General features: G+C 35.2%; 1 protein-coding gene across 1 annotated transcript in view; it reads right to left on the bottom strand.

The window, feature by feature from the left end:
* The window catches only part of EYS (eyes shut homolog), a 710,358-nt gene extending 693,246 nt beyond the window's left edge, over positions 1 to 17,112 (bottom strand). Inside the window, exons 1-2 of the mRNA XM_072333503.1 lie at positions 16,353 to 17,112; positions 14,276 to 14,389 (exon numbers count right to left, since the gene is read on the bottom strand). Coding sequence (XP_072189604.1) covers positions 14,276 to 14,389; positions 16,353 to 17,097 — 859 coding nt within the window. The 5' untranslated portion in view covers positions 17,098 to 17,112. The remainder of the gene's footprint in view (positions 1 to 14,275; positions 14,390 to 16,352) is intronic.
* Positions 17,113 to 26,645: the final 9,533 nt, after the last annotated feature.

The following is a 26,645-nucleotide window of genomic DNA, read 5'->3' on the forward strand; positions in this document are numbered from 1 at the left end:
TATTCTTGATAATCTTTTTTTGATCACATTGGAGATAGTCAAAAGCTGTCTGGATGTGGACCTAGACAACTAGCTCTAGGTGTCTCTTCTTAAGCAAGACCCATATGAACCAGATAACCTTGTGAGGTACTTTCCATCATTCTGAGATTCAAATTTTTCATATTTGTCAGGTTGCATGTTTCACAAGTTAAGTTGTCAGTTTTACTGAACATTCACAGTACAAAATTACAGAAGTCTTTCAAACTCTAGAAAAAAAAAAAAAAAATCATTGCATTCTCATACTGTTTTAAAAGATTATAAAATAAAATTGATATAATCTCCTTTTCACTCCTTTGTGCTTTACTTTCACAACTTCATTTCCCTTGCAAAAAGATAAGCATAACTTCACAAAATATATTCCAATTGAGTTTCTTATTTAATTACTGTACTTTGTGAAGGTGCAAATTCCTGTGTATATCAGTTGAAAATACCCTGAATAAAACATCATAGGACTGCAGCTGTTTTGTTTTCATGATGGTACTGTACTGCTTTCTCTGCATGGATTTCTTTGGGATTTGCCAAATATCTACACCTTCCTCTCTTATCTAGTGATGAGCTTGCATTTCAACAGATTTTTTTATTTTATTTTATTATTATTTTTTTTACTTTTACTTCTTAAGAGTATAATGTTTAATGCTTCTCTTACTCCAGTTTTGAAGGTCACTCAAATTCTGTAAAACTTTTCTAATTCTCCTTTTTATTGACAGAACATTTTAACTCAAGTCTTTAGCAAATTTCATTATCACATCTTTACTTCTGTACTCAAGTCATTAATGGGTTGATATTAAGTCATTGCTGCTCCTGTCTCATGCATATTTGCACAGCCCACTCTCTCAAGAATCATTTCCAAATGTAATCACTCTTTTAGATGGTTGTATGGTGTAGCTTTGAAAACCACAGTTCTTTTGAACATCTATAGAATATGTTCTTTGATAGATATTCCCATCAGATATTTATAATATTTAGAAAGCTGGCAATTGTTCATTTTCCTAAGAGGAGCTGCAGTAATTACTGTAGATATAAAATGGTTCATCACAGAAACACTCATTTTTGTGAATATGTAAGTGGACAGATACTATGATTTCTATCGTCATGTATATTTTTATTGCTATTAAGCATTTCCTTTTTCATTAAATCTTCTTTTGGTTAATAACTTTTGGTTGGTATGCGCTCCATACAATACTATAATTTATTATTAATATGCATACTGTACAATTCACATAATTTCAATGTCAATATATCCAGTAAATAAGCACAGGTGGTTTTTTGTGTGACACCTGAACTGCAATCTTGGCTCCTGCAGTACCATGTTGAGCGACCTTTCAGCTTCAGTAGTGTTATTTTGTTTCAATGTTATTGCTTCCTGAAGCATTTGTCCTCTTCCTATGATTACTATTATTTTAGCAGTCCATTCCAGTCAGTGCCTGACCACTCTTTTGGAGAAGAAACCTTTAAAATAGGCTAGACTAAGGAAGATACAACTGAAAAGAGGTATAACCATCTTCAGGTACAACAAAGACAGTTGCAGATAGGAAAGATAGCTCTGTTTGCTAGGCTTAGATTGGAGCAGAAAACGTGACTTTGCAAAAAAAGATTTAAATTATCTGTTCAGAAAACTGACAATGAGAATAGTGATACAAAATAAAGGCTTGAGAGATTATGAAGCTTCTGTCTTTGGAAATCTTTAACAATATATGAGAAAAAATATTGGAGTGGTTTAACCTTGCCTAATGGACAAATGTTCATCTAGCTGCTTGCTCAGTACCCCCCTCTTCAACAGGACAGAAGCAGAAATGGGAATAAGAAAGTTTATGAATTGAGGTAATGACACCAGGTTGCTTGCTAGTAGTGTTACGGGCAAACTAGATTCAACATAGGGAAAACTAATTTAGTTTATTGGCAACTAAAACAGAGTTTGGTAATGTGAAACTAAGATAAACAATAAAACAAACTTTTCCTATTCATTTTCTCAGGCCCATCTTTACTTCACCCTTTCACACTTCTCTATTGCTTGCCTAAGCAATGAAGCAGTGCATCACCTGCTAGTTTTAAAACCCTTACAAATTTTGATTTCATGTTTTCTACAATACTCTGTGTCATGGTTTTGCAATTTTGTAATTTTGCTATCAGTATTCCACATCATAACATCATATTAAGCATAGATAATTTTGACGAATCTGCTGCTCACAGAAAGAAGGCTGAATGTCCCAGGGAACACCACGGTCAGTCATATGACCAGGACTATATAATCTCACTTCAGTGCTGGACTCGCTCTCTCGGACCTTGCCAGCCAGGGGGAGAGCCGTGTGGGAGCGTTCCAGCCGTTTCGCCTAGAGTTACAGTAGGTCTCTCGGTTTCGGGACTCACTCTCTCTTATTTTACTTGATTCGCTAGCTTTAATCCCAATTATATTGTATTATATTGTGTTATTCTGTATTCCTATATAGTATTTAGTAAATAAGTGTGCCTCCTTAGATCGTTGCCGCTGTATTTATTTCCTTTTCCCTGTTTTTCTTCTCCTTCTGGGCCAGCGGCCTGAGGGCCAACTGCCCCCCTGTCATGGGTGCAGGTAGATTTTAGGGTAACCTATGACATTTATGGTGGAGAATGCGAGCAGTCTGCCAACAAATTTGGGCAAAAATGGGCAAAAAGTGGGCAAATACTGCTTAAATTGCTGTTTTTCTGCTGTTCTTTTAGCTTTTACAGAGCTACGAGTTTTTTTTCGTTAAGGAGCTATCTAAAGTTTACGTTTCTGCACCTGGGAGCTTGACCTTGAAAGTCCAGGCGGACTGCCAATAATCAGATTAGGAAAAATATGGAAATAGTAATACAAGATAATGATTTATGCCTGTCATTGTCAGTCAATTAGGTTTGTATTGTTTACAGACTATTATTTATTTTAGCACTTTGCAGATGCTGTAATTTTGAAAAGTCTAAATTTAATACATAAACAATATGCCCGTTTTCTTCAAATAGATCTATTTTTCAGAAAACTATTTTGATAAGTGTTAATTATATGGTCATCAGTAGCATTAAGGTATTAAATATTCCTTGCTCTTAAGAACTTATGGTAACCTAAATTGTAGCATGACCATTACCTGCTTCTGCCTCTTTTAAATCACATAAACAAAACTATTTGCAACTAGTTGTTGAAAAATAGCATTTAAATACATAGTTCAGCCAAAAGTATGACACCAACATCAAAATAAAACCTCTTACAGCACAGTTAATTTATCTTCTAAGTTGAAAAGAAAACAAAAAGCAACAACAACAAAAATAAAAATCCAAGAACAACCTACACTACCTGGATGCAAAAGAAGACACACAGAAAAATGGCATGAGATTTTTAGGTGATTCAAAGCACAAAGCAGTAAATGTACCTGTCTATATTAGGTATATTAAATCTATTTTATCCCTTTTGAGAAATAGTTGCTTTTTGTGCACTCAAATGAACTTGATGCAGAGTAATTTGCCAGTGAAATATAGAGATAGGAAATTAACTAATCAGATGTATAATGCTCTGAAATGATAAGGAAACTAAGATACTGAGATCATCATCAGTTGTTATAAGTCACATGTCTGACTGGGACAGTGGATTTTTTGGGAACACGAGAGTAAAGAGGATTGCAAAAAGGTACTTCATTATAAAAATCTTGAGATATTACAGCATGACAAAGTGAACAATGAAGTGCTCTAATGAGCTGATGGGTACTGTCAGCTTGTAGTCAGCTTTAATGTCAGTGAGACCTCTGAGAAATTGTCTAATCTTTTCCTGTCTGCTTCCCTTTTTCTATTTTTCTTTCTTCATTCACGATATTCTCTCACTTCCTAAGGATTCCTTTCACTTTCTTTCATTTTCTTTCTCATCCTCCTTTCTTTGCCTCCTTTTCTTCATTTGATAACATCCAAGAAATATGCACTAAATTTTATCTCACAGATGTTTGCCTATAAAACAAAATAACATGTATATGCCAGCACCTTTTATAACTTCTGTATTACATATCATTAACTGTCCATTCTTGAGGCATGAGTTTTGATTGCTTTTAAACTATGCCCTTTTTCTGTTGTTTGTTTGTTTAGAGCTGGAGCTAATTATTAACTATAAAATTAGGGTTCCCTCATAGTGTCTCCTAATGATCACAGATGCTTGTCTAGTCATGATTATGGCTTCTTGACATATGAAAAGTTGTTGCATTGCAAGAGTTCATTTCATTATGATTCATTAGTGCAGTTTAAGTATTAGAATCAGTAGGACAGTGACTGTATCATTAATGGACTAATCCATTCTTAAGGACATATTTCAATCTTTGTAAGTTAACAGTCAAATATTTTGGGTATCAATAGTGCCTCATATTACTTCTTAAGTCATAAGCATTTTCCACTCATTATTCATTAAAATACAGATGAGAGTAGTTTGGCTGCAGCTCTAAAATATCCCATTTGGTTCATCCACCAATGTAAATTTTCCACATGTAGACTGAAATATCCAGGTTCTTAGATACTGACTGCATCTTTATTCTCATTCTCTTCTGGATTTTGTAGACTGTAGACACACTCCAACAGTGCTTCAGAGCATCTTCTATTATCCATACTGTCACAATATTATGTGTTTATTGCTCAGATAAAAACTACTGTAGACTCTAGTTCCTACAATATTGAGTTTGTTTTCCTCTCTATTCAGCGCAATTATATCAAGTACTTGAGGAGAATACAAACAAGAATTCTACTTTCAGCCCACACACCCCTGTTCTTCTCTGGTCTCTAAGCTTCTCTGACTAGAAATGTGTGTTCTAAGATTGATATTTAGAGGAGACTTATGATTATATGCTAGGAATTGCAATTAGATAAACATTTTTGCATTTCCTACCATAATTATTTTAAATAGAAAGTGAACTACAATTGCATTCAGATTCAAATGAGTAGAGATCTGTAAAAAGAAAATTATTATGAACATCCCTGTTTGGTATCTGAAGAGAACAATGGGACTAAGAAAGTAAAAGAAAAAAAATGCATCGCTATGCGTTAGTAAGCATACTAACTTTGGATGGAAGTACAGGAAATGCTGGAACACTGAAGCTATATTTTACCACTTCAAAAATTCTAAATTGCAGTGAGATAAAAGTTTATCATATACTTTAAATTATTTGTAACTAAAAAAATAAGCTTCAATTTTTCTCCAAGATTTTCAGTTTTTCTTCTGAATTTGCCTTTACTTTATTCAAAATAAGACAGATCTCTCTATGGGGACTTTGAATAAACAACTACAGTTAAGATGAAAACAGGTTGTCCACATAGATTGTGGATGCCTTGTCCCTGAATGCATTCAAGGCAAGGCTGGATGTGGCTGTGGGCTGCCTGGTCTTGTGGCCGGCAACCTTGTCTGTGGGAGTGAGGTTGAAACTAAATAACTTTTGAAGACCTTTTCAACCAAGGCCATTCTATGAGATTATAAAAATTCACATGTTTTATACAAATTCTCTAAAGACTTAAGATCTGGCCCTATCAAACAACAGTTATTCAAAAATAGTTAATCCAATATTCAATGTCCTGTATTTGTTCAGTGATTATGTAACCAATGCCGGGTTTTGTTTTTGTTGTTGTTGTTGTTGTTTTTGTTGTTGTTTTTGTTGTTTTGTTTTTTTTTTCAATGTAATGCATTTATAAAATATTATATTTGAGATGCAACAGACTTTACTTTTTATAACGTATGGAAAGCATAGTTTTGAAAGAGACTTTCTCTTTATATATTTGTGTTTTTATATGTTTCTTTTTGACAAAAATAAAATTAATATCAACTTCATATACATCAACCTAAATTACACTGGTAATTAAGCTTATTGTAAAATGCATTTAACTGAATAGCAATGAGAAAATATATTTTTCCTCTAGTTTCCTTTGTTCCACTATCCATGTATAAAAATGTAACTTCTAATTTATTTTAGATCTTTTACTTTTGGTAAACAGGCAGCTAGAAAAGCTACTTGCACATAGAGAAAATACATTAATTTCTTCCTTGTAACTTATGGCTGTTTAGATCTCAATGGTTAGTTATTTAGATCATAATGTTTAAGTGTTACATGACTTTCTTAAAATATACTTTCTTAAAATATACAGCATAGCATATGGAAAAAAAATAATAATTCTGCAGTAATACTTGACATCTCAGTAAAATGAAGCATTTGGACCACTGCTATTTTTGTCGTTGTTTGGTTAGTTTGTAATAAGAGTTATTTCATAAGAAATCTCAGTTTTCAACTATTTTAAAATATATCAATTTAGAACAAACTAATAATTTAATCTATAGACTGAAGCTGATACTGATGGCAAAAAATCACTTTAGGCCACACAGTAATGCAGTTGATTATTCTCTCTCTTTTTTTTTTTTTTTCCTCTATAAATCTCAGGCTATTTATTTATTTATTTATTTATTTTTAAATAGCAATCTTACACTCCCAACTGTAACATCAGCCATAACATTTTAAGGAAGTGTGAAATAGCTTATGGCCCTGATCCAGAAAACCACTTAGGAGAGAATGCAACTGTGTATAGACATACAATTGCATAAGCATATGCACTTACATCACTTGTATAAAGCTTTGTTCTTTTCTTGAAGTATTCATGTAGAACTTCCTGTTTTCCAGTTTATGCCTGCTGCCACTTGTTCTGTTGCTAGATACTGCTGAGAACAGCCTGACTCATCCACTTGATTTCTATCCTTCAAATGTTTATAAGTGTTGAAGAGATTCCCTCTCAGTCTTCTGACTGAACAGAAGCAGTTCTCTGAGCATTTTCTCATAGGGAAGATGCTTCAGGAATCTTTGTAGCCCTCTGCTAGACCATCTCCAGAAATTCCTTACTTTTTCTTAACTGAGGAGCCCAGAACTGGCCACAATACTTCAGACATGGCCTTATCAAAATAAAGAGGAGGACGTTCAATCTTCCTCAACCTAGTGGCCATGCTCTCCTTAGTGAACCCCAAGATACACCACTGGCTTTCATGGCTATGAAGGCACACTACTGGCTCAAAGACAATCTGGTGTTCACAAAACACCTAGGTCTTTCTCTGCAGAGCTCCTTTCCAGCAGTTCATCCCCTACCCTGTACTGAGGTATGAGGTTATTTTACTCCAGCTGCAGGACTCTACAGCTGCCCTTGTTGAACTTTACGATGTACCTCTCCATTCAATTCTTAATCCACTTCAGGACTTGCTAAATTGCTGCACAGTCTTCTGTTGCATCAGCCACTTTTTTTTTTCAAATCACATAATAAATGGTTTCAAATAACATAATAAATAAAAAATAAAATAATAAATAATAAATAATAAATAATAACTATTTTTGTAAATGTGATACTGCCAGTACTATCAACAAACAGTGTGATTTCACAAAACTGAATAGAATTGATAAGGAAAAATACATTTTCCAAGTTCAGTCATTCCAAATATTGTACCCTGCATTTCTTCAGACAAACTGGTCATCACAGCTGAAGTACATACCCCTAGTGAATTTTATATTCAATAGACTTAAAATCTGTACACAATCCAGAAGTGTTAGCACATGGTCATCTATTTCAGACTTATTGTGGTGTTGATAGTGTCACTTTTCTTATAATAGGTCAATTTCTCAAACTGTAGAAATGAATATTTTCATTCATCTCATTTTCAGTGGTCACTCCTGTCATGGTTTTGCAATTTTGTAATTTTGCTATCAGTATTCCACATCATAACATCATGTTAAGCATAGATAATTTTGACGAATCTGCTGCTCACAAAAGAAGACTGAATGTCCCAGAGAACACCACGGTCAGTCATATGACACAGACTCTATATAATCTCACTTTAGTGCTGGACTCGCTCTCTTGGATCCTGCCAGCCATGGGGGAGTGTGTGGAAGCGTTCCAGCCGTTTTGCCTAGAGTTACAGTAGGCCTCTCAGTTTCGGGACTCACTCTCTCTTATTTTACTTGATTCGTTAGCCTTAATTCCAATTATATTGCATTATATTGTGTTATTCTGTATTCCGATATAGTATTTAGTAAATAAGTGTGCCTCCTTAGATCGTTGCTGCTGTATTTATTTCCTTTTTCCCTGTTTTCTTTTTCTTTTGGGATAGCGGCCCTGCAGGCCGACTGCCCCCCTGTCATGGGTGCAGGTAGATTTTAGGATAACCTATGACAACTCCTTTAAAAAGAAATATATATATATATGGCTATAATTCACTTCATTAAATGCTTGCTAGTTGGCAGGTTGGATTAGAGTGTCAGTGAAACATACAATTTACTCTCCAGGGTCTTGACTTACATTTAAGCTTTAGAAAGATCAATAGAATTTGCCCTGACATAAATTTTAATAATAAGGAAATTTGAGTGCAAGTTGACAAATACCTATAAAGTGAGCAAAGGATCACTGACCTCCTCAGTGTTTGAAGCTATTTTAGTAGTTAAATGTAAACTATAAGAAGATGTGTTTAGTGTTACATGAATATGTATTCATGTAAATATATTTGACTATCTTAAAGAACTATCAGATAGTGGGTATACAATCAAAAACTTGAAAATTGTTAAGTATCTTTATTATTAGGTAAGGCTGATTATCTGCACTATGTTTAGGCCATTTATTTCCATGTCTGAGTCATCTGTGACTGATAGATAACATCTCTGGTATGCAATAGAAACATTAGCTGGAATATAATTCAGTCACAGAATCATAGAATCACCAATGTTAGAAAAGACCTAAAAGATCATCCAGTCCAACCATTCATCTATTAGCAATACCTCCCACTAAACCATGTCCCTCAACACAACATCCAATCATTCCTTGAACATCCTCAGGGTCGGTGACTCCACCACCTCCCTGGGCAGTCCATTCGAGTGCCTGACCACCCTTTCTGAGAAGTAATTTTTCCTAATGTCAATTAATCATCAGATCAGAGAGGACAGGAACTGCTTTAGGAACACCTTAAATGTTCAGTGGCGAAACATGTCTACTTTGTAGCTATATCTAAAGCACGCACTATACTTTATGACAGTTTGTGCTTTAAATATAGCAAAGAAAGCTGAGCAAGTGTTAATCCCTAACCTTTGAAATTTCTACTTTAAATTTTCTAAAAAATTGATTAAAAATCAGTTGTAAATGTAACTGTAAAAAGGGCGAGGAAAACAAACCACCTTGAATTACTATATAGAAATCATCCTATAATAAGAAATAAATATGTTTATGAGACTTGAGACAGGTGAGAATTGCAAACTCTTATTGTGAACATGCTGTTACAGATCTCAAGGTACTGCATATATTTCATACACATGAAATAACATGATTAAAAATTCTAACCATTTAAAAAACCCCAACAAACCATAGCATTCATTTTCTTCCACAACACTACAAAATCTATGTCCATTTTGGTGTCAACCATAACAATGGCCAGAAGGCTTGCCCATACTTCCATTCCAGTGACACTGAGCAGTAATAAAGTTTTTATTTAGATTATACAATTATGAAATATTTATGTAAATTATAATATGTAAATAATACAATTTTTTTGAGATTATTTAGGTACCAAGGATCATCACCCTCATAATCTAAAGCTTTCTCAGAGTAAACTGTCATCCTTGACTGCAGGCACTGTGAGTTAAAATAAATAAATAAATAAATAGCGGAAATGATTAAAATAGTCTGAATAGACTTGATCTCTAATTGCCCACTTCCCTTCACTTTCCTGCATCCCTGTTGTTGTCATCTCTATTCTGTGAAAACACTTAAAACCAAACTCAGCACAGTAAGTATCTCTTCAAGCTGGCTCCACCCCATTCTAGCACCTTGTGTGTGAGGCGCTCAGGTGCTGGGAGGCAGCACATAAAAATACATAAGATATATAAAAGAAGCCTGAGATGGTCTCTTAACTAATGGGAGAGAATCTTCCACCATGGATCTAATACTTCCCTCTTCAAAGATCTCAAAGGGCTGATTAATTCTTGTGAGTCTGACCTCCATGCAGAAGATGTGTGTGTTGATCTTGGGAACAAGAGGAACACTAGAAAGCTGTGCATAACACCCAAGTGAAAAAATAGGTACTTGAAAGAGTAGCTTTATATTTCTTCTTTTGTATAATATATATGGAATACTTTAAATAAGGCTATGGGTATTACTCTGGACTATAACTGTTAGAACTGGATGAATTGAACCATGTGGCTGTTAAAATACTAATTGTATAAAAAAATGGATTTTTCACTCCACATTAAAATACTTTGGTGTGTATATATATATAATTATGACCTTTCTCAAAGTACTTGGGCTTTAATTAATGGATTAAGCAAACAGACCATCTTAAACTAGAGCACCTAGATGATGGAAGCTCTAAAAAAGCATCTTAAAGCAAAATCACCTCATTCTCAATCACAACATCTCAACATGTTCAACAGGTGAGGAGGGAACTAGCCATAGATTGTAAAGAGGCTAACAGGGTCTCAGGATAAGGCAGGAAACAAGGATTTCTATTATAGGAATATGTGGGGAAAAAAAAGGCAGCAGTCTCATATTCAACAGAGAACTGTATTTAATCACTTATCTTATTTCCCTTTTTTCCACCTAAAGAGTAAAAAGCCTCCTAGATTTACAAAATACATTCAAGTGGCAAAATACTGCTTTCAGTCCACTACTATCCATGGCAAACACTGTAAACATTACCATTACAGATAGCTGAGACACTGCTATTTTCTGCAGATTGTGAATTAGTTACATTAATTTTTAGTACATCTTCAGATCAGGATCACAAAATCTGTCAGAGCTAGTTTCTGAAACATTTTCTTTGTTAGAGGATGAATAAGAGGCACATCTCTATGGAGACCAGAATCTAACTATCCTCTTTTCAACTGTGGAAACTTAGTCCCACGCACTCAGAGACCTGGGTGCCTCTTCTCATGAAAGCTGCTACTTTCCCATTTGCATGTTCAACCAGTGGCAAAGATGAACAGGTATCATTGTGATAATGATGTGATGGATGCACACGTACACAAAAAACACTAATCTGGCCAGCTACAAAGATGGTCCAAACAGAAGGCACTGATTTTAATAATCTCCATGTGAAACATCACCAAAAGTGACATAAAACATAAGCACAGAACATCAAAACTCTGTCTTCCTCTCTGATCTATCAAGATTGAATCTCACTCACTAGAACGCATATGTTTACATACCTCAATTTTCATTGACAAGAAATTTTGCATTTTCTTTCAGATGATGTTGTTACTGCTAGTAGCATTTTGTTTATTAAGGTTTGTAAGATCTTAAGCATCATTTGCACATTCTTAGTTTTACGTTCATGTTTTCTGTGCATGAGTTCAATCACTAAAATAGATGAAAGGTTTTAATCTACTACCAACTCACATACTTAGAACAGCATTCTCAATAAACAATTTGTAATTAAACAACACATCTTGTCTGAGAAAACAATAGTTACAGTGGAATGACAACAGAATAATGTATTTTTACATCTTTATAATTCTTTAGATAACTCTTCTTGAAATTGCCCTAATACACACTACCACAGACAGAAATATAAACTTAAAACAATCATATTATCAGAAAATAATTGCAATACTATATTGTAAACTTTTGATTTAGTTCTGAAGTAAGGTATTCCAATGTACTGCACACTTCCACATAATAGTTAAAACTGAAGTAATTAATATTACAACAGGAAAAAATAAAATGAGGTAATTTCACAGAATAGCATCATCTAAGTTGGAAAACATCTCCGTGATTGCCAAATCCAACCACCAACCTAACCTACTGGAGTCCCATACCTAAAATATGTCACTTAGTGCTACTTCCATGCATCTTTTACATACTTCTTTAACTGGGGACCGCACCACTTCCCTGAGCAGCCTGTTCCAATGTTTGACAATCCCGTTGTGAAGAAATTCTTCCCTATATCCAGTCTAAACCTTCTTGGGCACAACTCATTTTCTTCTCGTTCTACCACTTGCTAGAGTGATAATTTCCTCAATTCCTGAAGGGCTGCCTTCTCCTCCTGTGGTACTTATTTTGCTTAGAAGGAAGAAAGAATGCTCAATTTCATTTTAACTTGATAGAGAAGAGAGATAATTCAAAATCACAATTTCTGACCTTCCTTTTCTTCTCAATTCTTACCAGAAATCTAGAAGACTGTTGTGCAATGTCTGCTTCCAGTCATTGGAAACCTTCTCTAGAGATGAGTGCATTGAACTATTTTCATCTCATTGTGGGTTCAGATTTCTGTATACTGAAGAATTTTCCTTGCCACCTCAACTCAACCTCAGTAGGTGAAAACTGCAAAGATTTGAAGATTTCAAAAGAAATCAATTTATTTTTTTTAGGAGAGAAAGGGACAAAAGTAGGCATTTTATAAAGATATAGATCAGGCACAGGAAAAAACTTTACTGAAAGATTTTTCTTCTTTTGAAAAAAGGCATTTCAGCTTTCACAGAATGAAGCTGATTGTGATGCCTGATACAGTGAAGGAAGGATGACACTAAGTTGGCAGAAAGCATTGATCTGCCTGGGAGAAGGAAGGACCTACAGAGGAACATGGGCAGGCTGGATAGATGATCTGAGGACAGTAGCATGATGTTCAACAAAATCAAGTACCAGGTCCTGCACTTTGGCCACAGCAACCACAGGAAATGCTATAGGCTTGTGTCAGAGTGACTGGAAGACTGTGTAGAGGAAACAGACCTTGGCTGCACTGCTGAACATGAGTCAGCTGTGTGCCCAGGTGGCCAAGATGGTCAACAGCATCCTGGCTTGTATCAGAAACAATGGTGCCAGCAGGAGCAGGGAAGTGACCATCCTCCTGTACTCAGCTCTGGTGAGGCTGCATCTCAAATACTCCATACAGTTTTGGGCCCCTCACTACAGGAAAGACACTGAGGCCCTGGAGTGTGTCCAGAGAAGGGAATGAAGCTGGGGGGGGGGGGGGGGTCTAAAGCACAAGTCTTATGAGGAGCATCTGAGGGAGCTGGGATTGTTTAGTCTGGAAAAGAGGAGGGCCAGGGAGACCTTATTGCTCTCTATAACAATCTGAAGGGAGGTTGTGATGAGGTGGGAGTCAGCCTCTTCTCCCATGTCAATAGCAGTAGGACTAGAGGGAATGGCCTCATGTTGTGCCAGAGAAGATTTAGGTTGGATGTTAGAAAGAAATTCTTCTCTGAGCAAGTGGTCAGGTGCTGTAGTAGGCTGCCCAGGGAGGTGGTGGAGTCACTGAACATGGAGGTGTTCAAGAAATGTTTAGATATTGAGCTGAGGGACATGGTTTAATGGGAAATATTGATGGTAGGTGGACTGGTGGACCGGATGATCCTAGAAATCTTTTCCAACTTTGGTGATGCTGTGATTCTAAAAAGGGGGAAGAATATAAAATATATAATCAGGAATATACATATATATATATATTAAATAAAATTATACATAGACTTAACTAAAATGTCAACAAGAACATTCAGTCTCTCATTAAGAAAACAAAGACTGACATGCGAATCCCTGTTACTTCCATCTAATTTCCTTCCTGCTACCCACTGTATTTTGCTTTACTTTTAATTTCATATCTCAATGTATTATTTTTATTATTATTATTATTTCTTTATTTTCAGGGATAACTAATGATTTCATGAAACATACATTTTTAGAAGTTTTACTGTCTTGCCCTTGAGTATTCTAACTAGCTTTATGCTTATCTTATTCTTAAATAATGTTCTTCTGAACACCGCTACTTCTCTTATGCCAACACAATAAATCTCTGCTGTGAAGAACAAGAATGATCAGCTTTATATTTGAAGGCTGACTTCCAAAAAAATAAAGGTGATCATGATAGGTTTTGTGTGGATACATTTTCTAATTTAAGCTGCTCTCATAAAAACATTTTATTTGTGAAATGAATCACAAGAAAAATGATCAGCTTCTTTTTATTTAAACTGATCCTCAATTCTTGCAAAACTCTACTTGACAATCAGTGAATTGATTTGCAAAGATTTTGAGAATTATGAACCTTTTCTTTCCATATTGCCAACAGGAGGAAGGTCCTCATGGATGCAAACTAAGTATCAAAAGCTTGTGTCATTTATACAGTTTCACTTTAGTACAAGGGTCTTTTAAAATAGTCACAGAAAAGTCTGATTTCCTTATGTTACAAGACCTTAAAAAAAAACTTAAAAGAAAAGCTTCACACCACTATTATAGATCAAGAAAAAAGAATGTTTTGTCTTACCTGTAAAGCCCTTGTCACATTCACAAAGAAAGGTGTTTGGAGTAACATTGCTGCAATTACCATTGAAACACGTATGCGGCTGGCATTGTCCAACTATTTCTGTACAATTTTTACCTATTTAAAGGAATAATAACACTGAACATAATTAAATATTTTATTTTTTCTCAGTATTTCAAATATATACATTAAATAAAATAATACATTAGATGGATGGATAAATATAGTGCTAATTTTGGTCAGTATAATTCAAGACATTTTTTAAAGAATGGTACAAAAGCATTTAGTTGCTTTAATATGAACTAATGTTTATCTGCCTCATCTACCATATGGTTACAAATTCATGTGTAACAAAATACAGAAATGCAATTAATAAAGTAGATATATTTTTTGTCTGTTTTTGACATGAATATAGCTTACAGTTTCTTCCAGCATAAAAAGTAAAAATGAAAAACAAAGCTGTTTTCAGGTGGAGTCCAATTTTTGACTAAATTTTTCTTAGTATGCAACATTTTGAGAATTACAATTTCAATTATTTACACTATTACAACATGTGGACATAAAAAACATGAATATGCTTGCTACTTGTATTGTTACTATAACATTATTCAGCAATTTTCCCATTTTCTAATACACTTCTTATTATGGGAAATGCTTTTACTTCCAGTGCTTTTGTGCAGCCATGATTTGATGGTTTAATCTCCTAGTATTTCTTGTTCTCATAGTTTATTTATTGGACCAGTACTATCAGTACAAAGTGATGGCATTAGTCAATACTGTCCCATATAGGCTAGCAGAATATTTTGAGCATTGCTTAATGACTGCATTAAACATGATTAGTTTTAATTACTTATGAATACTCCCATCAGTCTGAATAATAGGAGTAGCAGTCTTTTTAGGCTTTATTATTTTCAAAGCATTTTATGCAGTACCCAGAAGTCACAAAAGAAATGGGAAACACACTGAATCAGTGATTTCTGGCATCAGTTTTCTGCTACTTTTTAAAATTCTAAATTATTAAAAGAATTTTTTTCTCATAACACTGACATATTCATACTTGCATAATCTATTTACAAATGCACTGGTAACTGTACTATTATGCCATTTGAAAAACAGGGAAAAATAAATTACATCAAACTTTATGTAACAGAATTTAAAAATTATGTCTGTGACCCTTACTCATTTCTGACTCACCAAATGTGTTTCCTAACATAGCATCACAATTGAAAGAGCATAGAATTGTAGCAACTGAAGGAACTTTTGCTAGAATTCTGCTCCACAAGTACAGACAGAAGTGCAACAATCCTTCTTAATTCTGGTACTTTCTGGTATCCTGAGCTGAATTATTCTGAATATCCATTTTTTTATGTCATCCCCTTTTATTTTTTCATTAAATCAAGACAATGATAGGGTAAGAATGTATATAATCATACTGTACTCTGATAGCAAAAAAAATTGTTATTGCCTACATGAGTTTTATATAAAAACTGCAGCTTTACATACATAGAATTCAGTATTATTGGTTTCTTACTGCATTAAATATTTAGTCTGCTGATTGCAACAATTTGCTAAAGAAGTATGTTTAGCAAACATATTTGGAAAGGAATATAAAATTTAAAAAATATGGAATAAAAACTTTTTTTGTTTTTTCCATTTCCTAATTAAATGATTGTTCTTTTTCCTGAAAACATATTGATGTTTAAATTTTTGGAATTTTAAGTAACTGTTTGTGCATGGGCTGATTCACAGGAACTTCTGTTACTTTGCGTAAGAACTTTTTTTTGCTCAGTAAACAAGAAAAAAATCTGTTGCTTCTGTCATGTGCTTAAGTAGGAAAGAAGCATAAGGAAGATCTTTTAATTCTTTCTCCACAATGAACACAAGAATGTAAGCAATTACAAACTGTCTTTGAATGACTGCCTAGTTTCCTATGAGAGACTAACATTAAAAGGCACTGTACATGTACTGTAGGGGCAATGGACAATCGAACTATGGAAACATTGCTAGTGACATGCTCACTTTATATATATTTACACTCTTTAATGCACAAAAACGCTTATTCATAGATGGAAAATAATACCTGAAAACTCTGGAGGACAAGCACATTCATATGAATTTCTGGTATCTTCTGATGTCTCAGTACAAGAGGCATTGTTGTGGCAAGGTTTAGTGGAGCACACATTAAACTTCTGGCAGAATTTTCCAGAATACTGTGAGAAACAATGGCAACTATACTGTTTTTCCCAAATATGGCTTAAGCATCTTCCGTGCTTGGAGCACAACGGTGCATTTGGAGTCTCTTGACAAAGCTGTTGCTTCACAGTTACATTCAAACGAAGGCCCATGTTGCACAGATGTGGGCCTTTCTTATGTAGCTCCGCAAAGTAATGAGTTCCAACACTGAGCCAGGTAGGGTCAACTTGGTGCAGTCCTCTTATCTGGCAAACAAAAATCTGCTGATCTTCAAGAAAGCCAGTTTTAAGGCAATTAATAAATTCCTCTTTGGAGACATTTATCAAATTCATTCCATAGGACTGAAATGATGGCTCAGAAGAGATGAAGAGACTGTCACCTAATTGAAGTTGTACAGGACATATCTGAGGGACACTGAGATTTTTGTCTTCCCTGGTAGTATTTTTATACACATTCCAGCATTCTGAGTAAAAGTCTGTGCATATGTTTTTTCTTAGTGTCCACTCCATTACAACATGCTTTGGTTCCACTCGCCATTCAGCAATTATTTGTCTCTCACATATGGTGTGCCCCTTCACAATGCAGAGCTGAAGAAAGCACACAACCATGTGAAGTGCTGATTTTGGAGTCATTGTTTCAACTGGCACATGGGAATCTTTATTCACATCTGCTTTATTATTGAAGATGGATTTAGATCACCTGTTTCCTAAGCTGCTTCTGTGTTCTCTTTGGCAGCCTAGGAATTTAAACAGAGAAAAACATTTATGTTTTCATGGTAAATGCAGAAATGCAGTATACTGATAAAGCTCCATTAAAAAAAAATAAAAAATAAAAAACACAACAAAGCAGGGTCAAAATTTAATAATAATGTCAGAATTCTTTTTCTGACATTCATCAGCTTTTTTTCTTTCTTTTGGGAAGAACTCACTAAAGGATCTGATATTATTTATGTACAAAGCTTAACAGTATGTAGTACCTGCCTCTGATGAATGAAAGCAACATCAAGTCAGTCCTATACACAGAACTGTACTGTATGCAGAAATAATCTATAGACAGTCTGATGAAACTGTGTATTAACTATGGTAAAAACACAGGGCAAGCATTTACTACACTGGAGTAAATGACTTCTCTTCCCAGCTGGTCAGAGATTTCCTTTTGCCTTTGCCTTCTTGCTCTCCCTTTATCTTCTTTGGCTTTAAAGTAATCCTCACTATTTGAGCCAATGTTCAACAGAATTGGAACTCCTTTGTAAATCATGCATGAGAGCTTGGCCCAGTGACCTTTGTGAAGCAATGACCAGAGCTGATAAAGCCTTAGAGGAAACCATAAGGTTGTGAATTATGAACTAGTAACAGTGCAAGACCTGAGGCTCACAATGTTGAACTCAAAAAGGGTAGAAGCTACATTTTGGTCACCTCCTCAAAACTGTTTTATTTTCATTTAATTAATTCCAATTCTGCCTTCAGATAAGTTAGACATACTCAAAGCACCTACTCCACAGCCAGGTGGGTAGAATAATTTCTAATTCCTCACTATTTCCACAACTGGGAGCTAACTCCCTGTAGGGGGAAAATGAAATCAATCAATAAAAAAAAAGTACTCAATCTTGCAGAACCACTATTCTTGAATACCATCATCTTGAATGTCACATGATGTTCAGCAATACCACTAGATAATGTTCTAGCAAATGTATAGTTTGGATCATTTAGCATTTTTTTCTTGTCATCCAGCAGAGCTGAACTATTATATCCGTTATAGCTGCTATTACATTTGCCACTATTATCAGATATAAATGTCTATACTTTATATTACTGCGTATTCTACATTTCGCAATCTGTCTTTACATACCTTTTTTTTTTTTTCTTTTTTGTAATGAGATTTTGTCAAGGGTTACTAAAATTAATGTTTATAAAAGGTTACTTTCCTTTTTAGAAACTTTGAAAAGAGAGCAATTGAATGATTAAAACAGAAGAATTCTTATCCACATAGTTTTCCTTTCATCTCTGTAATTCTGCATACTTCTGATATCAAATACAGGTTTATTTTTTACTGATAAAGGGTGTTTTTTCAGAGTGCTTGCATGGGAAAAAACTTCTGAACTCTGAGCAAGTAATCAGTTAGCATTAAAATAGTTGATATTTGGTCTTTACAAAATTCATTATTAGCCTTCATACAAGTGAAAGATATTACTGTAAGAGTACTAGAATAGCCAACTTTAAATAAGCAAAGACATCCTGTAAAGCATTGGCAAGAACAGGGCAAGACGCAAAATACAGAAAATAAAAACCAACAGAGAATAAAGATTGTTTGTGTTAGCAATAAAGTCATGAGAAAAAATTATATAGTAAAGAGTATTAAAAGTTAAGACCTAAACATGAAATAGTTTCAATAATATAGATGGTGTAGAAATTAAAATAAAATAAAATAAAAAAAATCAATATCCACAAAATGCTGATACCATAAGTCATGAGACAAAGTTGTTCCATGAGATAAAATCTGAAAGCAATTGTAACTGTCAGATTTTATGTCTAGATCAGGCAAGACCAAAAACTTCTTATAATTCCACATGCTTCCATGTAATTTATAAAGACAACTTAAAAACCAAGACTTGCATATGTGGACACACAGTAAGATACTTCAAAACTACCTCGCAAAGGAAAAGTTACATAAGACAGGGTAAAAGGAAGCATAATCTTTTTATAGTAATGGAGAAATGAAGCAACGAGATTTATACAGGACCCCTGGGAAGTCATTTAAAAGCAGGAAAAAAAAAAAAAAAAAAAAAAAAAAGTCTATGTTGCTTGCATTCCAGTTCAGTATCTTAAATATTATGATTTTATTTTATTAATGAGTTATTAAATATTAATTAAATATTAATTAAATATTAATGACAAAAACAAAATATATTTTAAGTGAGATTGCAGAAATACCCATACAAGTTATCTGACTAAAGAAACAGAAAAAAAGAACTTGCTGAAGAAGGAAATACAATCAGAAAAAGGCTTGGGCCAGAAGTGCACTCCTTGTTCCCTCCTCACATCTTGCACATGTCCTTCCTGGTCTGCCTGCCCTCACTTATAGTTGGCTCTGGCAGCAAAGGGCCGTGACTATGGATTAAGATAGTATGAAGAGAGTTGTTGGGGACAGCTAGTATGGTCTCTTGTGCATTTTACAACTATGTGTCAATTGTGTCAAAGCATAGCTCGAATCCCGGGAGTTGGACTCGATGATCTCTAAGGTCCCTTCCAACTCGCACGATACTGTCATACTGTGATACTGTGATAGCAAGTTGTCCTTTATGCCTTTATACTCCTCAAAAAATTAAAAATCCTCAGAAAATTATGGTGCCAATCTTCATTGTTTGCAAATGATCCTTTCCCTGTCTGCACCATTTAAAACAAAGTGGTGAATGAGTTATTAACATCTTAACGTGATTTTCTAGAACACTGAACATCCTAGACTGCACCTCAAAATACAGATTAATTATTTCTAATTTCAGATAAACTACAGCTATAGACAGAAGTAGTGATGATGCAACTAACACTGGAATTGTAAGGCTTTCTAGTGGGTAGACCTTTGCTTATGAATCCATGAAGCATAACTGCAGGCAAAACAGCGTTCAGTCAGGAACTTCTACTTGACTTCTGTTCACTGACTCATGCTTTGAAAACAAGAACCACACAAACAAACACATCAATAACTGCTTTACTCTCACCCATCTCAGCTTTAAATGCAGATTGCACTGTGTCTGTCCAAATTCCTCCAGAGCAAGGTAAGTTGGAAACTAGGGTGTTTTGCATAACATTATTATTTATTTACTTTTTCTGCTGCCTTGCATTTAAAGGATTCCTGATGCTCAGTTCCTAAATGTCCCTGTCCTGGTGTGGTTTGCCTATGCCTGAAGTTCCTTGGTGGTCTGTGTACCACAGTGGTGTGGTAAGCCTCTGCTGATTTGTCTCCAGCTCCTACTATCTATATAGCCAGATATACATACACCTGAGCTGGGCTGTAATCTCCTCTGTCTTGGTGCCCCTCTGTTGCGTACATCAGTTGCAGAGCATCCAGAAACCAGCCATGAAAGGCATAGGCTCATTCATGACATGATTCCACCACAGCCCTGCATTTTCCCCATGCCTCTTCCTCCTGTTTACTTCCGTGCAGTTTTATGTGCCTAACATGCATGCATACCAATATAAAGATCAAGCACCTACCAAGAATAAAGTCCAAAGAGCCAAATAGACTAAGTAGAAAGCACCATTCTTTTTTTTTTTTTTTTTTTCCTTTATCCTTTGGTTATACTTCTCTACCTGGGATTGTGACACTTAACCTGACTGTGATCCTGTCTGTCACTTGCTGAGGTCACAGAGGCTGAAAGAAAGATCAACAATAACAGGAGATTACAGTTACCTTGTAAATTGGGCAAACAGCTCAACACAGAACGTTTAAAGATTAGCAGTTAAATATTTGTACAGAATCTGTGCATGTTTCTTGGAACAACATTGTAGAGAAACTACAAAATGCAAAGCAAACCTTGCCATGATTTGTTTTTGTTTGTTTGTTTGTTTTTACTTTTTCATTCGGAATTTAAAAATGGCTCTTTAACAGTGGCCCTTCTTTTCTTAGCTTCAAAATGATCATTGAAGCAAGAAAATAAAATACCACCACAGCAGTTCTCATCTTCCAAAAAAAGAAACTACTTACACCATTAAATTGGTAGAAAGAGTCTTAAAAGAAGTCAGCGGGGTTAAATCCTCATAGAGAAAGCCAACGCTATCTAAGGACACTGCATTAGAAGGGGAAAAACAGTGTGCCATTAATGAGGACTTGAAAACAGACAAGTAGACAAAAGGAGCTGAGAGTGTTGAACAGGAGTGTGGAGGAAGGAAATCAAGATGCACACCTCAGAATCAGCAACTCCCTAAAAATAAATGAAATGAAAACATCATGGGCTCTGGTACATTTAGTGTGAAAGCACAGATTCATAACAAATAACACAGTTTTGAACAAACAGTAAATCTCTAGAAACTTTATAGTAACAGAAAGCATAGCCACCTCCATATATATCTAATAGGCATTCTCTGTACAACAGCAGCATTTGAAGAAATAAGTTAGGAAAACTAAATCACATTTTAGGTTTCTGTTCACTGTGAAAGAGTTTGGTTATTTAGTACACAGAATTTGTCATCATTTTAACCATCTATAGAAAAAGTACATAAACAGACAGCAACAGTGAGTCTGATCTCACAAAATACCTAATATTACAAGAGTTCAAGAATTAAATAGAATAACTATTTTTGTACATATCCTCTTGCTGTGAGATATACTTCCATGTGAAATATTAGAGAAGAATCAATATGTCTCACATAAGACAAAGCCAGGTCTCAAGAGAATTATCAGAGTCCTCTTGAGGATTCCTGTTAAAAAGAACATTATAAAGCCACTCTGAAAATTCAGAATTAGGACTTTGCCTTTTAAGATATTCTTGCTTCAGGCTAAGAAGAAATTGATGTATTTAATAGCATCATTTGTAGTAAGAGTCAAAGCATTACTCCTTGCTGACAGTTGAGTGTCCTACTATCCTTAATGAACAGGGAAACTTGAGTTATTTTTTTATTCAGTAGTATTGCAGTTTTCTGGAGTAGAGTTGAAAAGTGGACTCCTGTGAATTCAGCTTATCTTCTCATAGATGATAGAAGAAGGTGATAGAAGGATGAAGGAAAGTTTTCATGTTCAGAGGAGAAAACTGAGAACTGATCGGCAAGGCAGGCACAGTAGGTAGCTGGGTGCTTGCAATGCTGAAAGAGAAGTTACAGGCCTCCAGGGTGATGACAGTACTTTCTAAAGACTGAAGCACACTGAATTTGAGGGAAGCCAGAAGTTCACTGAGATGACTGGATTCAGGGACCTACATAGTGTAATAGGGAAGAATTGTTAATAAGCCCCAAGTATATACATTCTATCTTTCCCAATTACCCTTCATTTACTCTATTACAAAACTTTGAATTAAATAGTTGCTCCTTTTCTTAGTAATATATATATATATATATATATATATATATATATATATTATTATTATTATTATTATTATTATTATTATTTTCTTTGCTTAAACTGTTGAAAAACCCTACTGGAATAGGTCTATGCAGATCATGATTCTCTAGGAGGAAGAAGCATCCTCTGTCTAGAGGACTGACATCACAACTACATATCCCAGAGGACGTCACGGCCAGAGATGAATCGTGGGAGGAGGACATATATAATCTTGCTCCCAGGCTAGAACTCTCTCTCTCTCAGACTCCCAGGGAGTGGGAAGCGTTCCAGCCGTGTCACCTAGAGTTCATGGTAGGCCTCTCAGTTTTCAGGGACTCTCTCTCTCTGTTTTGTTCAATTTATTAGCCTCAACTATATTGTATTATATTGTGTTATCTTGTATTCCGATATCATATTTAGTAAAATAAGTTTTCCTCCTTAGATTGCTGCCACTGTTTTTCCATTGCCCCTTTTCCCGTTGTTTCCAGGCCGGGGGCCACACGGGGCAGTTGCCCCTGTCACAGGCACAGGCAAATCTAGATAACCTGTGACCATAGAGTTAGGGTACTATGGTTAGGCTGCGGTTGGACTTGATGATCTTCCAGGTCTTTTCCAACCTAGGTAATTCTATGATTCTATGATTCAAACTATACCTTTTTAGTGTGCACTGGTTTACACAATGCAGCAGCTTCAAAACCTGAAAGAAACATTTCATGAACTAACCAGTGCTCTGCAGCCAATAGCAGTCATCTGTCCGTACATATAGGGCAAGCTGGTAATAACACCTCTGAAAAGAGACTGTTATGGACATCAGGTAGCTGTATCAAGTAGCTTCACTTTCAATTTCTCTATTATTTCCAAATTGCTTAAAAATGTAGACTTAATGGTGAACTAAATGTGAACTAAAATAGAACTAATTTCTTAAACTATTCACGGACTTACATCCTGCTGCATTCAACAGAATTGTTCCCCAATTAGAGCAAAATGAATTGAATCCATCATGTAGATTAATCTGCCTGAAAACTAGCTTAAGATTTAAAAAGAAAATTTGTTGCTGATAAGCCCAGCTAATTTAGGTACTGTGAATTGATCTCTACAACTCAGTTAAAGGAAGTATTAGCCTAATTTCTTCATTCTTAAGGAACTATATTAGTCAAGGATTGCTTGACTATTTCAAGCTATTGTAACTGTAGTTGCAAATAAAAAGGAGCAAGATTACTGAAGACTCCTGGATGTTCCACTTAGCTGAAAAATGAGTAGCAAAGGAGCTAGAAAGATGGAGTAAGCTGGATGAAGGAAGGTTCAATTCTCTTTTGAATTTGAATCAAAGTGTTCAGAAAGAATCACAAGACTATGGTTTTACTTTAGCTGTGGCTTTTTCTGTTTGTTTGTTTTTTTCAGTTATTTCTGAGATATGCTGGAAATATATTTTCCCTTATTCTAATTAAAAAACAACAACAACAACAAAAAATTGAATTTTTACTAATAACTAAGAACAAAACAGTATTATTTTGTTGCTATACATGATTTCAACTTTAATAGTATTTGAATTTTAAATAATATTGTACAACACCTCTATCCATACTACTATGTAGAAAATCTGAAGACACATTAAGATTGATGCTCAGCTGACAGTGTGCCCAGGTGGCCAAGAAGGCCAGTGGCATCCTGGCTTGCATCAGAAGCAGTGTTGCCAGCAGGAGCAGAGAGGTGATTGTTCCTTGTACTCAGCACTGGTGAGGCCTCACCTCGAGTACTGTGTCCAGTTTTAGGCACCCCCAAAGCTGGTGAGGGATCTGGAGCACAGGCCTTATGAGGAGTGGCTGAAGGAGCTGGGAACATTCAGCCTGGAGAAGAGGAGGCTAAGAGGAGACCGACCTCATTGCTCTCTATAACTTCTTGAGGGGAGTTTGAAGTGAGCTGGGGGTCTGTCTCTTCTCTCGTGTCATTAGTGATAGGACCAGGGGGAATGGTTTCAAGCTATGGCAGGGGAGATTCAGGCTGGACATTAGGATATATTATTTCTCAGAAAGGGTGGTCAGGCACTGGAATGGACTGCCCAGGGAGGTGGTGAAGTCACCGACCCTGGGGGTGTTCAAGGAAAGACTGTATGCTGTGTTGAGGGACATGGTTTAGTGGGAGCTATTAGTAATAGGTGAACAGTTGGACTGGATGATCTTTTAGGTCTTTTCCAACCTTGGTGATCCTATGATTCTAAGAATAGTATTTAGTCCACAAATATCTACTTCTTTGCCTAATGATATTATCAACAAAGAATCTAATACATAAATTATTTATATATATTACCAAGGAACAATACATTGGTCTTCCATAGTGTTAAGCTATTAGGCTGTTTCATGGAACCATTATGATTATTATCAACTCATCTTTACCAAACTGACTTCACTGGTGAGTTTAGAGGCACAGTTTCAGACCTCTGGCCATGGATCATTCCCAATTAACAGTTAGAGAGAAGACAGACATTCAGGAGGCTGAGAAAGAGTAATAGTTTTGATAGGCTGAACATCCCATCAAATGTCAGTACTAGAGAACAGCCTCTGTCAATGTTCAGTTATTCACACTTCAGGCCTTCAGTGTTGAATTTGATTCTTACATTTCTGGGAGCTTGGAAGTACAAGACAAAGCACAGTATCTATGTTTACTTCATGAGATTAAATAATTTGCCAAAATAGATGAACCAGAATAAAAACCCAGAATACATTACCATTTTATTAAGATTTTAAAATACAAATTCCATATAAAAGAAAAAAAAATAAATAAAAATCAAATGTGAATAATGAAATAATAACAATAATTTCATTTCTATGACTCACAGTATTACAGGGTTTCAATGACAGTTATCAGCTTAGTAATTGTGTGTTTCACTTAATCCTTGACATTATTAATTCAGATTTGGGAACTACATTTTCTTTGTAAATACCCCATATCTGCCAAACATGTAATAACAGCATGTGCAATACCTGTTTACAGATAAATATTTAAGTTCACATAGTGACAAAGCCTTATTCTTACCACAATGCTTAAGTGCATAAGAGAAAAAGCTTCTTACCCTTGGAAAGCCACAGGTAGGCAAGGACCCCCCAACAAGAGATGCCCTCACCTCAACCCTTAAATGAGGTCTGGGAAGGAGTGGATCCCAGCTCCACCCCTTCCATTTAGTCAGATGCACTGCTTGCACCTGAACTCTCCTGAGTTGGCCTTGCCTTTCCACCAGGTAGTCAATCACTAGTTAAGGCCATGACTTCACATTTCCAAAGAGCTGAAAAGTATAGCATTAGAAATAAACATGCAGTTCTCCTAAAAACTCAGCTGAAATGAACACTCAGAATGTAATCAAGACTCTACCACCAATACTCAAAAGCAGATTTTAACTTATTCAAGTAAAAAACTTTATATAGGAATATATATATATATATATATTCTCCAGATTCTCCTTGGAGAAAAAAAAAAAAAGTAATAAAATGATGACAACATTACTTTTTGCTAACAAATGCCTTAGGATTAGTTCCTGAATTCAAATGCTCTAATTACAAGAAGGCAGATATCTTGTCACTTGTTTCTATTGCAGAATCACATTTCAGGACAGGAAATGAATGTGAGGCTCTAAAAAGGCTATGACAAATTTAATAGCCCACAAATATCTGTTTTGGACCTCAAGCTGCTTTTATTTAGTCACTGATTTAGTCACCACGTACCTGTGTTAGATTTCAAGACAAAAACACTTCTTGACTCAGAGTAAAAAGGTCACTGATGCATCAAAATTAATTTGCATTGGCACCTGAGCTTTGATTTTCTTTTATTAGAATAATATTGTTCTAATGTTAGATTTTCAATGGATAGAAGGTTTATATATTACTCAGATCCACATCATGATCTCAGAAAAGTAATCTTTCACATATCTGTGCTGTTCTCCCAGTCGTTCATGGAAGACTTTCATCTGCCAGAGTAGATTTCAACTCTGAAGGAAGCATACAGACTGTAATTGGCAGAGCAAAACAGAAACTGGTTCAATGCTTCCTGCTGAGAACACTTCATTTCTCCCAGTAGGCTTTGGCAAAACTCAGCAGAGCTCAGAAACAAAACAAAACAAAACTCTTAGAACCTCTGACAAAGAAAAAATTTAGTGAAG

This window comes from Excalfactoria chinensis, chromosome 3, assembly GCF_039878825.1.
Source record: "Excalfactoria chinensis isolate bCotChi1 chromosome 3, bCotChi1.hap2, whole genome shotgun sequence".
In the NCBI taxonomy this organism is placed as follows: Eukaryota; Metazoa; Chordata; class Aves; order Galliformes; family Phasianidae; genus Excalfactoria; species Excalfactoria chinensis.